Raw genomic sequence first — 16,775 nt, 5'->3', positions numbered from 1 at the left:
TACGGGGTATTAAGGTCGACACGGCACGGCCCATTACCTGCTATGGAAAAGGTCAAAAGGGTAGTGATTTGTGGCCATTACAAATTTACAATCCTTAATCCGACCCGGTAGCGAGCGCGGGTAGGTGACAAAAGCCAAACCCGATGTAGAAAGTAAAGCCAAGACGCCAAAAGAATTGGTCAAGCACAAGTGGGAATCGCAATTAGGTGGATGAAGTTAAACAGGTAAGACACGACAAAAGACAGTCTGATAACTGATAAGCAACGAGAGAAGATAGAGAAATTAGTAGGTGGTGGTAGAGAGAAAGAGAGATAACGAGGTGGTCGGCTGCATATACTTATTAATTTAATTAATTAATTAAATTAATTAATAAATTAATGGCAGCCTTCACCACCACCACCTCCACCTTCTCTCTCCCCCACTCTTCTTCTTCTTCTTCTTCTTCTTCTCAACTTCCTCCTCTTAAGTTCTCTCTCATACGTGTCTCCTCCGCCGCCACCGTGTCTTCTCGACGATGTCGCTTTCAAGTATCCGCTTCTTCTTCTTCTACCCCGTCCTCGTCCTTCGATGATCATCTCGAATTTCGCGACACCTCTTCCTCTAAGGTCTACTTATCATCTCTTCTTTTTCCTATGCTTCTTTTCTTTTACTCCGTAATTCTTATAGATTTTGTATTCAGTGGCGGAACCAGGATTTATATTATACGAGTAGAGCCGTAAATTAATGGAATAAGGAAAAATTAATCGAAAACACCAATAATCCAGCTAGCCCCGTAGTTCCGTCACTGGATGGGTTAGTATTAGGTCAGGGGTTGTTAGCTGGTGAATTATCCAAGGATAGTGTGGTAATTAATTTTATTATGTTGTATTCTGGGAAGAACACGAATCAGAGGTTAGGTTAGTTTGATAATTTTATTATGTTGAATTATCCTGTATACTCGGATAAAGACGAATCCAATTTTCACTGAATTGTCAAAATTGCGCTACAAATGGTAACGATGCCAATTCATGATATTTGAAACGCTTACGGACAATTTGATGAAGCACCACTACTTTGTTACGTCATACTCTAGGCCGAATAATAGTGTGCCGTTGCTTCATTAGACATGGAAATCAAAGCCCAATTCTCGTAAAAAAAAAAAAAAAAAAAAACACTTTTGTCCTTTTATATTCTTTGTGAGAAATGTTTTAATCAAAAAGTAAACAAATGATTGGGACGAATGCTCGAAGCCAAATAATAGTGAATAGTTGGTTCCATTGGATACGGAAATCTGTGTTAGCATGGGTGTGTTGTGGCAAGTCAATAACACTCTCTTGCATTTGTTGGTGTTTCAGAAACCTCTGCTTTTGGATCTGATTCATGACATAGAACCACTGGATGTCAGCCTCATCCAGAAAGATGTTCCTCCCACGACCATCGATGCCATGAAGAGGACAATCTCAGGCATGTTGGGGTTGCTTCCTTCGAATCAATTTCAAATTATGGTCGAGGCATTATGGGATCCTCTTTCCCGGTTGTTGGTGTCTTCGATGATGACCGGGTATGCTTAAAGTTTTGTCTGCTCCTTAATTTTACTGTTAACAATGAGTTTGGATTGCTAAATGGAATTTGTAGAAGACCTTCAACTCTTATTTGCTTGATACTTTTGTCTTTCCAAGAAGGTGACTCTACACGTTTTAAGCTCCCTCCATCCCAGCTATTTGCCCCCTTTGCCTAGAACCTAGATTTAAGAAATACGGAGTAATGTCATTATATCATTATCAACGGTTGACTTATAGTACTACACTACCTTTGCTATTCCCTCCCCACTAGAATATGTTATTTAAGAATGAATATTACAAGTAGTTCTCCTTTTTGTTTGACAAGATATACAAAATGGCTAATTATTTAGGAATGTACCAAAAAAGGAAATGTGGACTATATAGAAATAGGATGAAGGGAGTAACATAATATTCTTCCACCCTCGCTTTTGGATTTGGGTACAATCAGCATCTAAAAATGAAGATTTGCCTTCTTCGCTGAGCGTCTCAGGACTCTATAGCCAGATAGTTAACAGTTGCTTATATGAAGATCACTGCCTCATTATTGTGTTGTTATTCCATTCATCTGTTGGTGCTGTTCTAGCTTTATGAGTCAGCTTGAAGCCTGTAAAGCTTACAGTCCTATATAGGTTATTTCTTACATGGGATATTGGAACCCTAGGAATATATAGGAAACATGCATGTTTAAATGTTTGTGGATCAGTGTTTTATGTCTTCATGATCTTGTGCATGTAGATCTTCTACCTATTACTATGGCGAGTTACATCTAAGTGATCAGATTGGTTATTAACATGCAGCTTTCATGCGATATGATTTGCTGGTCTTAGAATCTTGTGGCTCATAATCTCATATTCATATTTTTTATGTTGTTAAACTTGTTGATCTTATATTTGATTGGTATTCTGGATGATTTAATGGTAATTTATTTGATATGTTAGAGATTGTTGTTGTGACAACATGAGGCAATTTGAAAGGTCTCTCAGCAATTCCAAATTATGTATTTTTTTTTGATGTGTTGCAGATATACTTTACAAAATGCTGAATATAGGCTTTGCCTTGAAAGAAACCTTGACATTCACGAAGACAATAACGAGAGTCACAAGTCCGAATCCTTTAATCTTGGTCTCCAAGAAATGTTACTTGACAGTGTCAGAAGTGTCCAATATTCTGGTGAAAGTGAGGTTTCTGCTGGAACTCAGGAAATTGCTGATAACATATCAGAAGACTTCAATGTTGAGAATCTTAAGGAATTGACCCCTGAAGTTCAATCATACATTCTTCAGCTGCGGTCTCGTTTATCGTCTACAAAGAAGGTATAGAATTTCAGCTTCGTATGTACAAACAGGAGTATCTTGTTTTTAGTAGTTAACTAGCTGTGTTTAGTGGTATCGAAGGTGTATGTGTCTTTGACACTATGAACAGAGAGTTTTAAATTGACGATCTCTCTTATTCATGTTTGGGGAACTAGTTACTACTGAAGTCGTGATATTTGGTAGTCTCCTACTCATACTTGCATTTCTAATTTATTTGTTTTTTGTTTTATAAGGAGCTTAAAGAAATTAAGAGGAAGAATGCCGCTCTTCAGATGCAACAATTCGTTGGAGAGGAAAAGAATGAGTTGTTAGATTACCTGCGTTCACTTCAACCAGAAAAGGCTAGATTCCTTATGTTTGATTTTTTCAATATCTGTTTGTTTGCTCTTATTACTCTTTATTGTTGGCACATTAGTTGCTGACATAATTTGCACTCTCCTTGATTTTGATGTAATTGACTTAATTTTTGTTGAAGTAGTTCGAACGGTGGTAATAATGTGGTATGGTAGATTGGTAGTTATAGTGTTAGAGCATGTACACACTCTCCATAACTCTCCAGTAACTCTCCAAGAGGAGAGATAAAATGGAGTCTCACTCTTGAGTTATAAGTTATAACGAACAACTTTTGATAACTCTCCATCCTACTCTCCAAATGAATTCATGGACACTTTAGAAGTATCGTCATCATGGTTGGCAAATCTTCAATTATTTGAATAGCTACCCAGCTATCGTAGATGGGTACTTTAGAAGGATTGTTGAGATAGAGTTGACTAATCGGGTAAATGGGTGGGACCCCATTTATGAGTTGGAGAGTGATTTATAGAGTTCTATGATATTAGGAGGAATAGTTGATAAATTTATTTTGTTAGCCCTCCAGTGATAAATAATGACTTGGAGAATTAAACTAGGTTGGAGAGTTGACATTTTGAAATTTATCATTGTACATGCCCTTATAGCAATTGATTTCTGTGTTCACTGCGTATTGCATACTACGACTTGTCGACTTCTACTTAAGAGGAGTAACATCGATAACCTTTCTATACTCCTGCAATTTTTTTTCTAAATTTTTTAGAATATGATAGGACGCTTCTGGATGGTGTTGAGATAGCCCCATACTAACATTTTTTATTGAATGATTCTTCTAAACTCCTTGTATTTTATTGACATTAATGGGTAGTACAAATAACAGGATGGTAGAACTCATTTTTCTAACTTTTTATTTGACAAAATATGCTGATGATGGTTAAGTTCAATATGATGACTGATCACTGATGAATGTGAGACTATTTAAATAGGTTGCAGAGTTATCAGAACCAACTTCCCCTGAAGTTAAAGAAACTATACACTCTGTTGTTCATGGTCTTCTTGCAACATTATCTCCCAAGATGCATTCTAAGGCACCCCCTCTATCAGAGAAGAATGCTGCCGGGTCTCTGAATTCTGGGAGTCAGGACTCTGCGGAACTTACTGAAAACACTTCGCTTAATTTCCAGCCTGTTATTTCGTTGACAAGAGATTATCTCGCGAGATTACTGTTCTGGTGAGATTCTTCAACTTATGTTACGCTGTCGCTTCATATTACCCCATGCGCCCATGCTCAGCAATGACACTTGGATATGAGTACATCAAAATCCGAGTCACACATTATGAATTTAGTATGGTATTGGATCGTTTGTTTGTCTGTCCAGTGTCAAGATATACAATTCCAGAAGTCTGAGCTTTGTACTCGGACATATTAGTGACCCCTGAAGCACAAATTTACCATTTGCATCTTTAACATGTGTACTAGTAGTATCATACTGTCGTCATATTCTGAGTTCTCACCATTATATTTCTTATGAAGGTCCATGCTGTTGGGTCATTACATCAGAGGTCTTGAATATCGAACACAACTGACAGGGCTACTCTCTCTTTCACTCTCCCCTACCGGTGAAGTTGATGTTCCCGACAGTGATCAAGTTGCATAAAGGCCCTTCCCATTGCTAGCAGGCAAATTGCAACACTTCCGATTGATACATCGATGGATGGTGAATCTTTAGGGCAGAATGACCTTTCCCTTCTCTGTGGAGGCTGTATTGTGTATTTTTGTAGAGTAATAGTTGGTGGTTGTAGTTCTTACCTCTGTAGGCAAGTTCTTTTTCTAAGTATGTTTTATTCGTTTAGCTTTGTTTTCGTTCTTTGTTCATGGTGTAAATGGAGATATAAAAATAGTTGGATGTGCGTTTTGAACTTAGGTCATGCTCATAATTATCACCCCCGTTCAATGACACAGCCAATCAAGTTAATCACCCGACTCGAACCAACCTGACCCGTCACATCAATTAACCCGAAATGGACTCATACGACAAAAACCCGAACCAAACCCGACTCAACCCAAAAAGGTATGTTGACCTGCAACAATCTGATTTCACTCAAACCCGACTTGACTGATCTGATTGCCACCTCTATACAAAACTAAATTGCTGGGCCAATATATATACCGGTCTTTAGAGGCAGCCACTCTAGCGGGTCGACCTGGGAATTGAGTCACCAACTCGCCAATAGATGGCCTGCTCGACATGTTGGCCCAACTCCTACCTAGTTGGTTGGCCTTTCCTAGACCAATTCGCCTTGATTACTAGATAATGAAGAACCACAAGTCTGAATTTCCTTGACGAAATCCAATTAGGGGGTGTTTTGGTCCCGTCAAAAATATTAAAAAGAACTTAAAAAACTGGTCTACCCTACCAGGCCTGGGGTGACCAAGCAAAACCACGAGGTAGTTAGAGTTAGGTTTGAGCTAGTGCACTCTCCCTCCTCACGAGCCGGCTCAGGGTTTGGTGGGCCAACTTGGGCCTGCCTTTGGATGGACCTGAGCGCAGCTCATGCGACCTTTCTGGCTTAACTTTTAAGGTTAAATTTCAATATCATTAATCATGCAACAGAAAATTAAAAAAGTAATTATATAATGCTGTGATAACTACATTTTTCATAAAATATCTTTTATAGAACTACTTATTTTTTTAGCAGAATTTAAAACCGTATTAAATATATGTAAACTATATTTTTCGTAAAATTATATTCCCCTCCAATGTTAGGTTACAGCTAAAGGTGACCATTGTAGAGGGCCAACTCACTCCTGCCCACCACATTGGGGGTAGATTTTGGAGGCCCACCTAGCACACCACACGGCACTACACAACCCGTCCCTGGCCCCAGGCTGAGCCAGTGCAACTCTCCCTTTAGCATGACCCGGTCAAACACGTTAATCTTGTTAAAAATTACATAGGCCTGACTCGGCCCGCCACAACCATACCCCAACTGGGCCGTGTCCAGGCCCAAATATTAGTCGTAGCGCGGCGGGGCCCGACAATACCTCCGGTAGTGGCCAGCCCTAGGTACATTTAGATGTGGCAATCGGGTCAAAGCGTGTCAGGTCATATAGGGTTTGGTTTGTGTCTAATTAATAACGAGTTTTTGTCGGTTACCATTCATGTTAAGTTATTGTCGGGTGGGGCATCATCGGATGACAAGTTAGACCGGGTTCTGTTCGATTAGGTTAATATCGATCATCGAGTAAGCATGGATTCTATCTTATTTATCTAATTTTCGATCAATAATTTCTTATTTATTTTTACTCAGTTCAGAACTTCAGACCTTTTTAGCCACTATTTTCCATTACCCCTTAAGACCGTAAAATTGAGTCGAAAATGGAGATCCCAAATACTGAAGAGGTGCATGAATTGTTCATACCTAAGTTGAAGTTTAACTAAACAATATTGAAATCATAGAAGTAACCAAATTAAGTTGTTTGTTTTGTGCAGATATTGGAGACCAAAGTGTTGTGGGTGGCCAATGCGATGAACGACTATAAATTCGCCTCTTCAGGTATCATTTCCTCTCAGTTTATCGTTTTTTTATCGTCTTACTTAAGTTTCCCCTTTTTAATGTTACTGATGTCACTTGAGAAGTAAAGATGCTTTTATTATGGATGTTTTGGCGATTTTATCGGTTGAGTTCACGATTTTATTGGCGATTAGATTATTGTTTGCCTCTATGAGTTTAAATGAATTACCGACTTTATTGGCGGTTAGATTCTTGCCTAAATGTTTTTCTTCAAACAGTCAAGTTTCTAGCTTAATACAGTAGGGAGGAGTGTCTTTTCAGCTGCAAGGTTTCGCAAACTGCTAATTTTAGGATTGATTACATGTAACGGAAACATAAATAAATAGGTATACAATGTAAACCTGACATTTTGGCTTGTAAAGAACTCATTAAGTTTGAATTTCAAATGCTGTGTCTCTGTGGCTGGTTGTGTTTGATGGATGACCTTTGGAGTTTAGAATTAGTTTGAAGTTGAAAAATAAACTTCATCTCGTGTTCTATTTAGGGAGTTCAATACTCCTCTTTCGTGTAGTTACTACTCCCTCCCTTCTTTTCTTTTCTTTTCTATACGTTTGTTCTAAATCGTCCTCACGTATTTTGAACAAATGTATGAAAGTGAAATCAATGGAGTAATATACATCTGGTGTCCAATTTCATCTTATGCTTTGTCAATAACTAACTTCCTCTATCTTTCTTTTCCATTTAGCCTCATTTTTCATTTTTTAGTGAGGACTGAGGAGAAATGAGAGTAATGAGGCTAAAGGAAAATAAAATAAAAATAAAAATAGAGGGAGAACTATTTTGACGGTCATGCTAAATGAAATAACCATTACTGAAGCACTCATATTAACACTGTTGAGCTCTTAGCTCGCCGTCCTAATTATACAGGAATATAAATTAGTGATACCTTAATCATTCTTTACTTCTCCTTAAAAAAATATTCTTTACTTGGTATATTTATGATTTATTCTGGGAAGAACCAAGGAAAGGTGAATATAAAATATTACTTTGCTTGAGAGTGATATAAATTCAGATCCTTTGCTTCCTTACTTTTGGAGAATACTAGGATTTTTTCATCTCCTATAAATTCAACGCTACATCTAACATTTTGTATTCAAATAGCAAATAATTGTTTCGTTTATTTTTTTTACTGCTTTTTACACAATATGTGGATTATAATAAGCAAGCTTTGTTAGGATCAGCTTTAACGAGTGTTCTACTTCATTAACCAGGTAAGCAATTTTATGTCCCTCTTGTGTGTCTGACTGTCTGTGTCCGACACGTGTCGGCGTGTCTGAGTAACACAGGTGTCTGTGTGTGTGTGTGCGTGTCATACTGTTTCTATCACAAGGAGAGTAAAGGTAAACGAGCGTGTACAAATCTTCTAATAGCGTTCCTTGTTTAAAATAATTAGTCCTCCCTCGATCCGGATAACACTCCACTGTTTGCCTTTAATATTCAACTGCGTTCGTCTCTGACTGATATTTTTCACTATACAATATTTACTATTTCTCTGAACATTCACTGAAAAATCGATTAAACCTACGACTTTAGTTCATGTTATGCATTTTATTTTAGATTGTAATAATAACTACGATGTACCATACCAAGATCTTATCCAAGACTAATTGCTAAAATTTACATGGTGAAAAAAGGACTTCCTCTGTTTCATTTTTCATATTATAAGTATTTCTCACATTACGGGACACATCTGCATTCCTTCAATATCTCTCAAAATACGAGCAAATATGACTCCGTATGAAATATACACTCTGATTAAACCATTGAGTATTCGAGTCTTCAAAACAACCCATTGAATATCCGAGTCGCTCAAGAAGCGAAAAAACTATGTTGAACTTGTGATTTGTATTTAGCTACTTTACTTTTAAATTATGTACTCCGTATCACATTTTTTTACCTATATATCTAGCATTTGTAATTCTTCTGGTGCTTCTCAAGCTACATCTTGGATATGCTATCGTCATCTACTGCTATATTTACTCCTATCTAACTGACAATAACTCATCTTGGTAATTATTGTTACTGTTTAATTCACTTCACCTATTTGCATTGTTGTTTGGTTTATAGTTGTACAAGGATGGCAGATGTCAAATCAGCTGCTCAGTTGATTGCGAGATTACTAGTTGAGGAAGCAAAGTACCTAGCTAAGGTGAGAGAAAATGTGAAAGAACTACAAGATGAACTGGAATGGATGCAGTGTTTCCTGAGAAGTGCTGATGCAAGCCAACTCGACAGTTCAATGGCCCGAAAGTGGGTTGCTCAGATCAGAGAATTTGCATATGAGGCTGAGGACACAGTTGAAAAGTTCATAGTTAATATTAGAGGAGGAGGTCATGGCTACGTTAGCATGTTAAAAAAGTATTCCATGATGTTTTGGAAAGTTATAGCTGTACATCAGGTTGGAAAGAAGATTGATGCACTGAAGAATAAAATGTCCTTCTTGACTACCAAGCTGAATACCTATGGGATCAAGTTTGAATCAGGAGATAACTCATTACTTTGGCTGTTGAAGGCGAAGCATGAGAGTTACTTCACTTGTAAGAAAGAACCGCTCATTGGACGAGATACGGACGTGACTGAATTATTAAAGTTGTTGGTAAGTCTTCTACATTACGAGTTAGTTTATTTAGTTCTTGAAAGACCCCATTACTTTTTCTATCACATGTATATGACATTTATGTAACTTGTTCTACCCAGGTTCCTGCAGAAGTAAACAAAGTAGATTCATCAACACCCTCTTCTTCAAAAACGGATCAATTCCCGATTATTGATTCAAAAACGGAGAGCAGAATCGTTTCAATATGGGGAGTCGGTGGTATTGGAAAGACAATTGTGGCCAAAGAAATTTTCTACAACCATGAAATCAGGAGAAGCTATCAGGCTTTTGCTTGGGCTTCCATTTCGCAGCCATGCCAGATTTCAGCTGTTCAGCAAGAGCTTCTCAGTGGTCTCACTTCAAAATCTCGAGAGCAAATCGCTCAGATGACTGATTGTGAGCTCAAACATCAGTTATGCAAGGTTCAGCGAAGGAAAAGATGTTTCATTGTGTTAGACGGCTTATGGAAAGCTGAGTTATGGGATCAGCTAAAAGAAGCCTTTCCAATAACATCCTGCAACTTTAAGAGTACAATAATGTTGACCACTCGGATAGAGGGTATTGCGAAATATGTCCATCATCAGTCGGTTAATCATGAGCTTCTTTACCTGGATGCAAAACATAGCAAGTTGCTGCTTGAGGAAAAAATCGGAAATTCTTTAGCTGGCATGCCAGGTAATTAGGATAATAAGTTTGTCTTTGTCTTTAATCTTTGTTGATAACACAGAAAAAAAAGATACTTTGACAAATCTATTTATCACTAATGCCCAGATTCAACCATTATTATTGTGTTTAGAAATTAAACATCTAATGGCCATAGAAAAATGTTAGAAAAGTTACGTTAAGTCTTACTGTAAGAATAGGACTAGGAGCCCTCTTCTTACGGCTTTTTCCAGACAATCGAGTCACAAAAACGTGCAATATGAGGCTTCTGATACACTCAATACATTTTTGTCTTTTTATCAGATGCTGACAGGCAGAAGATAGGTTTATTGAAGGAGAAAATGCTTAAACACAGTGGAAACCTTCCGTTGGCCATTGTTGTGCTGGGAGGAGTTTTAGCTACGAAAAGAACTCTAGAGGAATGGGAAACTGTTGAAAAGAAGTTGAGTTTATACCCAATTGACAAACAAGATCAACCATGGGAAAAAATACTAGATTTGAGCTATTATGAGCTTCCATATCAGCTAAAACCGTGTCTCCTTTATATGGGTTATTTTCCAACTAACCTGGAAATAACCACAACAAAGTTAGGTCGGCTCTGGGAGGCTGAAGGCATTGTTTCCTCCGGCGATGATGAAGATTCAGAAGAAACACTTGAAGATGTTGCTGAAGGTTGCTTAGCTGAGCTGGTAGAAAGGTCCCTTGTCCAGGTGGCATCGCGGGATTTAGAAGGACGGGCAAAGACATGCAGGCTTCATGATGTCATGCGAAAACTATGCATGGACAAAGCATTAAAACTAAACTGGCTAAGTATAGCTCAACTTGATGAAAAGTCCGATCAATCCGCTGGTACTACTACCAGATTTATGAAATCATCAAGATCAATTAATAAGAAAAAATCTCGTCGGTTGGCTATCTATTGTACCGAGAAACTGGACAACCTTCTCTCTGATTACAAAAAGGCAAGGTACGTCAGATCTCTTCTTTTCTTCAACACTCTAGAAACAGACAAGGTTCTTATACCCTTGAAGAACAAGGCACTTAAAAGTGCAATTCATCATTACAAATTTCTGAGAGTCTTGGATATTGAAAATACTGGACTTCATACTTTGCCAAAAGATGTTGGTTCCTTGATCCATTTGAGGTACTTGAGTTTGAGAGGTAGCTGGGTGTCCAAATTACCTTACTCAATCAAGCATTTGCGGTGTTTGCAAACCCTAGATTTGCGTGTTCTCTCATTTGTTTGTATGAGGATTCCTGATGTTTTATCGAGGCTAGAGCGGCTGGTGCATCTTTATTTACCTTCGAAAGCATTTATCCTCCGAAATAAGGCACCCAAGCTCCAACTCAAAGGTCTGGTTAACTTGGAAACACTTTCAAACTTCAGCCACATGTGCAAAGCAGAAGATGTTAGTACGCTTACTAATCTTAGAGAATTCTCCTCTTGTGATTACCTTTCTTGTCTGGAAAGTATCGCACCCCTCCTTCAATCACCGAGTTCTGCATTGGTTCACCTTGATTACATCTCACTTAGACTTGAAGGCGACTTTTTGAGCGCAAACCCATCACTTGATAAGTGCAAAGCTCTTCATAAATTATGGGTTAAAGGAAATATATCTCAAACCATTAGCTCTATCAAATTTCCAGACAATCTTAACAAGTTATCACTCAGTGGTTCGGGATTTATGGAGGATCCTATGCCCATCCTTGAGAAGTTGCCTCATTTAAAGCATCTAAGCTTAGAGAATGGTTCTTATAACGGGGAGAGTATGAAATGTTCTAAAGGAGGATTTCAGGAGCTTTGTTATCTCAATGTGGAAGGTTTGGAGAAGTTGGAAGATTGGACAGTTGAAGTAGAAGCTATGCCGGATTTGTGTACTTTGGAGATTAACGGATGTCCTAAACTAGTGAAGATCCCGGAAGGGTTGAGAGATGTTAAAAGTCTACAGGAGTTGATCATTTCGTACATGCCCTTATCATTTTATAGGGGTTGGACTCCTTTGAAGAGCCTTACAGATTGGAAAGAGTACTCCAAGGTTGAACACGTCCCACGTGTCGACATTTTGAAGATCTTGGACATCCAGAAAGACTGAAAAGAAATCCCAATAGATCATCAAGTGATTTCTCTTCAACTCTTTTCTACAGTATTTGTTTTCGGGGATGTTAGTTGTGTACTTGTGTTCAGTTTGAATAAGTTATGAGGCTTCTCATTGGTTTTATCACAAGAAAGGAAGAAAAATAAACTATTGGTGTGTAAAATTCGTCTTCATTGGTGTTCCTTATTTGCAAGTACTTGGTTTTTACAATACTAGGTTTGGTGCCCGGCTTCGCCCGTGCTACCTCTATTTACCGTTAAATTTTATTTTCAATGTAATAAACTATGTTGGAGTTGTCTAACTCTCACGTTTACTATTTGTAATATATTTTTCTACGATATATCTTGTAATTATGATCAAATGTAAAATTTATTTTCAAATTATGAGACACGTTCACTACCCGCTATTAATATTATTACTTTCACGACATTATTTAATTTCTTAATATCATTACGTTCACTACTCCCGTGGTTACTATTGTTTCTTTTATTAATTCTTCTATTTTTTCTGTTAAATTCATTATTCCCGTTAATTTTTTCATGTTAATTTTAAGGAAAATCACTATATTCTTGTGTTTTCTAATTTAATTACTTTAATTTAATGTTACTTCCATAAATATTTTTCATCAAGACATAATGATACTAATTAATTCCATAAGTGGAGTATGTTAATTTTAAGGAAAATCACTATATTCTTGTGTTTTCTAATTTAATTACTTTAATTTAATGTAATTTCCATAAATATTCTTCATCAAGGCATCTTTATATTATTTATATTATACTTTTAACCAAAATTATATAATATTTGCATTGAGGTCCTTTTATCAGGTCCATCACACGGTGCTATCGATTTAAAACTATATAGTATAATTAATTTGTATAGATTTCTTTAATTACATTAAAGTCCCTTGGTTTCTGGAATTAATATATAGTATTGATTTGTGTATAAATAAATATCCGCTTCCTTTAATATTTGCTTGTATTTAGTCATTTTAATTGAAAACTTATTGTTGTATTGATGTGATTTCTTCTGATATACATGCTGTAATCATGTATCACTTCATTAATGAGAAATAATTTTCGTAATTGTTTCATTTACGGATTTTACTAAATCATATAGGATTACATCTATCCCTCGCCAATAATGTGCTAGATAACATATTTTGAGTCTCTAATTTCAAATGTCACAAGAAGCCAGACATAAAAAGCAATACGCATTGATGTATTACATCAGAATCAAATTTTTTTAGCATGTCAAACCAAATCATTGATATGTGAACACAAAATTTCACCATGCAACAAGGAAAAAAATTACAAACCAAATAAATTTTGTTAAAATGAATCACACAGCAGCTTTTACAGTACTGCATTCTGAAACTCAGCTGCATTCAGAAAGTGTCGATAGATATCGATGGCATTGTCAAACTGGGATGATGATCATTCAAGTGTGACAAGAACCTGTTGAGGAATTCCGTCAGGAATTTTCGTCAATCTCTCACAATTCTTCACCTCTAATTGTCTTAGATGAGGCATTGCGCCTTTTTCCACCTTAAATTCTTCCAAATTCTTCAACCCATTAAACCTCAGATAGCTAAGTCGAGGAAAACCCGATGAAGAGCAAATCATGTTTTGCCCCATATAAGCTTGGTGATCAAAGCAAAGGCAAGCTAGATTCGGAAGCTTCTCTAGAATTGGCATAGGATCTTGAATCAGCCCACAAAAATCTAAGAGTAACTTTTGCATATTTGATGGGAAAATAAGCTTATTCATAGGCGCGGATAACCCTCCTTTCAACTCCAATTTGATCAAATTCTGAAAATGTTGCAGCACATTCACCTGTTGTTCACTAATTACAGCCTGAAAAATCGTCAGACTGAAAGTAACTTCAGGTGATTTCTGCATGAACTCTACGTGTTCATTCTCGGAAATGTACCTAATTGATGCTCTCTTAAGAAACTTCATCCCAAGCACATCTTCAGTCAGGAAATGATTCGCGTTCTTTAATGTCAACAAGTTCGTTAAACTGTCAAGTCTCAGCTTTTCTGAATCTTTGACAGTGAAATAACAAGGAAGGTAGAGATGTCTGAGCTTTGTAAGCCTCCATAAGACATTGGGTATTTCTAACCTTACCTTTGCCCTTAAATCAAGAGTTTCCACCCACCTTAAACTCCCGATTGTTGGTGGGAGTTTCGTCAAGGGCATACCCTTCAAATTTAAGTACCTTAGGTAGAGCAAATCCCCAATTTCCCTAGGTAAGGTCTTAGTACTTACAGAGACCCCTTCAAGATCTAGGACGCGAATCAATGGCGAGTCCTTACAGAAAGATTTAAGTGACATGTAGTTCATTTCCGAGCTCTTTTCCGTAGAAGGGAATAATTGAAGACATCTAAGAAATGGATTTTTCATAGGAAATGAACTTTCCTCATCTTCACCCAAGTATAAAGCAAATTGGCGCGTTTTTCCGCCCAAATTTTCTTCCTTCGACACTTGGAAGCATAAATCTCTCATAATCTTGTGCAGTCTACAAGATCTGATCTTGTCTGTTGATCCTCTTTTGGCCACTTGAACCATACCCCTTTGAAGCAATTCATTCAAACAATACTCAGCAAAATTTTCAACATCACCATTTTCGAGTACCGTGATTCCTTGAGCTACCCACATGTGGCATAATCTTTTGACATGAATTTCATAATGTTGAGGAAAGTTTCCTAGAAAAAGAAAGCAGTTTTTCAAGTAATATGGTAGATTATAATAACATAATTCCAGGACTTTTTCGTATGATTGGTCCCCGTTGTTCACGGTGATGTGATCGAGCAAGATTTTCCACTTCTCTGGGGTTTTCGTTGCTGCTAAAAGTCCTCCGAGAGCTATAACTGCTAGCGGAATTCCCTGGCAGGATTTCAACATATTTTTCGCCATTTCTGTCATTGCATGAGTTCCTACATCCAAATGTAAGCATTTATTTCATCATGCTAAAAATACGACAGCCTTCAATATGAATAATTGGTACTGAAAACTGAGTCGAGAATTGCATCACAACATGACAGAATAAGAGAGGAAAATACCTGTAAAGTCACCAAGTTTCGTTCGAAGCAGTTCCCAACTCTCATCATAACTTAAACATCTCAACTCTCGAACAACAGCTCCTTGATGCATCTCTTCAGCCACTTTACTGCTTTGAGTTGTGAAAAGGATTTTACTTCTTGAATCCCTTTCATCGTCTCCGGGAAATGCTTCCTTCAGACCATCCCAAATCTCCTTGCTCCAAACATCATCTATTATAACCAAACACTTTTTTTCGAGCATAACATCAAAGATTTCCTTAACCAAGACTTGCTCATTCATCATTTCGACTTCATCCCACGAAATCCTTCCAAGAGAACTCCATAATTTTCTTAACAAATCGACAATTTTGCAGTTTTCAGGCACATTTAACCAGACAAACCGATCAAAGTGCCTTCTAACAGCAAAATGAAAGTAAACTTTCGCGGCAAAAGTGGTCTTTCCTATACCATTCTTACCCCAAATCCCGAAAAACTTGTTTTCCGTTGCCTTGCTCACCAAGTCACCCACTATTTGCTTCACCTTATCATCCAGTCCAACAATTTTGTCTTCCTTAAAGACATCGATCCCTGGTTGAGTCGATTCCAACTTCCAACATTCCGATCTTGTGATGCCTACACCGTAAGCCTGAAGCCTTGACGTCAAAGTCGAGACTTTGACTCTCAAAGCTTCAATATCATTACTAGCATCATGAATTGCTTTGGCCTCTTTAACAACCCAAAGATACCTTTCAAGGGCATTCTTTAAGGTCGAAGTCTTACCCGTATGATGCTGATTTTGATGGCTGAGGACTTTGACCAGGAAGCTCTCGACAATGTCCTCAGCCTCAAACGCGATCCCTTGTATCTGGATGACCCATCGACTAATTCTTGGGTCAACATTACGACATGGGTCCGCCTCCCGTAGAAAACATTGCATCCAATCAAGCTCATCCCTTAGTTGCTCCACCTTTTGCTCTATTGCTTGTAGATTTTCTTTTTCCTCGACTAGAAGTTTCCCTAGGCATTGTACAGCAGATTGGACAGAGCATTCCGCCATTTTTGCAGGCGAAATTTTTATTTTTATTTTTGTTGTTGTTGTTGTTTGTTTATATCAAAATTTTGAAAACCATTTCTTTACATAAATTTGTATATGGCAATCACGATTTTTTTTTGCTAATAATCGAATGAAGCTGTAAAAGCCAAAGAATTGATCAAGTGCTTAGGAACTGATCCGAGGAGTGCAAAGCACAAAAACAGGTCATATAGCTTACTAGTCTACGCAAAACTGGTCTTGAAATAATTTTATATGCCACTCCGACTTTCTTCTCCTTCATCAACAGGGATTAACTTGGCTGCTTGATTTAGTCTAAATTTTAGTTTTGAAAGTTATAAATAAACCATCTAATTTAACTGGACTGAACGAGATAAAAAAAGTCGATAGCCAATTTCATTTTCTAACTGGATTTGACCGTGAAGATAGTACACATGACAAACCCCTCCAAACACCGATACAAATAGATACATTATTGCAATCATTTGTTTACCTTTAATTAAAATGCTTTTTTATTACAATGAATATAAAAGGTAAATAAATGACTGAAACGGAAAGAGTATTTCTTAAGCGAATACGATATCAAA

General features: G+C 37.3%; 3 protein-coding genes across 4 annotated transcripts; 2 read left to right on the top strand and 1 right to left on the bottom strand.

Moving 5' to 3' along the window:
- The first annotated feature begins 208 nt into the window (after nucleotides 1-208).
- LOC141611574 (uncharacterized) lies at nucleotides 209-5,087 on the top strand. The gene is made up of 6 exons (XM_074430151.1): nucleotides 209-605; nucleotides 1,335-1,540; nucleotides 2,563-2,854; nucleotides 3,088-3,195; nucleotides 4,150-4,394; nucleotides 4,698-5,087. Exons 1-6 carry the CDS (start codon nucleotides 378-380, stop codon nucleotides 4,819-4,821), a joined length of 1,203 nt encoding a protein of 400 aa, XP_074286252.1. The 5' UTR covers nucleotides 209-377; the 3' UTR covers nucleotides 4,822-5,087.
- Nucleotides 5,088-6,429: 1,342 nt separating this feature from the next.
- On the top strand, nucleotides 6,430-12,477 carry LOC141611572 (putative disease resistance protein At1g50180). Of its 2 annotated transcripts, XM_074430149.1 has the most exons (5): nucleotides 6,430-6,567; nucleotides 6,658-6,721; nucleotides 8,807-9,335; nucleotides 9,437-10,010; nucleotides 10,302-12,477. In XM_074430149.1, the coding sequence occupies exons 3-5, from the start codon at nucleotides 8,817-8,819 to the stop codon at nucleotides 12,089-12,091; spliced, it is 2,883 nt and encodes a 960-aa protein (XP_074286250.1). In that variant the 5' UTR covers nucleotides 6,430-6,567; nucleotides 6,658-6,721; nucleotides 8,807-8,816; the 3' UTR covers nucleotides 12,092-12,477. The 2 variants fall into 2 exon arrangements, with proteins under 2 accessions (XP_074286250.1, XP_074286251.1); XM_074430150.1 differs by lacking the exons at nucleotides 6,430-6,567; nucleotides 6,658-6,721 and adding an exon at nucleotides 7,834-7,950.
- An 898-nt stretch (nucleotides 12,478-13,375) lies between these two features.
- On the bottom strand, nucleotides 13,376-16,484 carry LOC141613311 (putative disease resistance protein At1g50180). The gene is made up of 2 exons (XM_074432045.1): nucleotides 15,159-16,484; nucleotides 13,376-15,032 (listed from the first exon to the last, which is right to left on the bottom strand). The coding sequence occupies exons 1-2, from the start codon at nucleotides 16,192-16,194 to the stop codon at nucleotides 13,531-13,533; spliced, it is 2,538 nt and encodes an 845-aa protein (XP_074288146.1). The 5' UTR covers nucleotides 16,195-16,484; the 3' UTR covers nucleotides 13,376-13,530.
- Between the last annotated feature and the right edge of the window lie 291 nt (nucleotides 16,485-16,775).

Source organism: Silene latifolia, chromosome 11, assembly GCF_048544455.1.
Source record: "Silene latifolia isolate original U9 population chromosome 11, ASM4854445v1, whole genome shotgun sequence".
In the NCBI taxonomy this organism is placed as follows: Eukaryota; Viridiplantae; Streptophyta; class Magnoliopsida; order Caryophyllales; family Caryophyllaceae; genus Silene; species Silene latifolia.
This window is presented reverse-complemented; position numbering and strand designations above follow the sequence as displayed.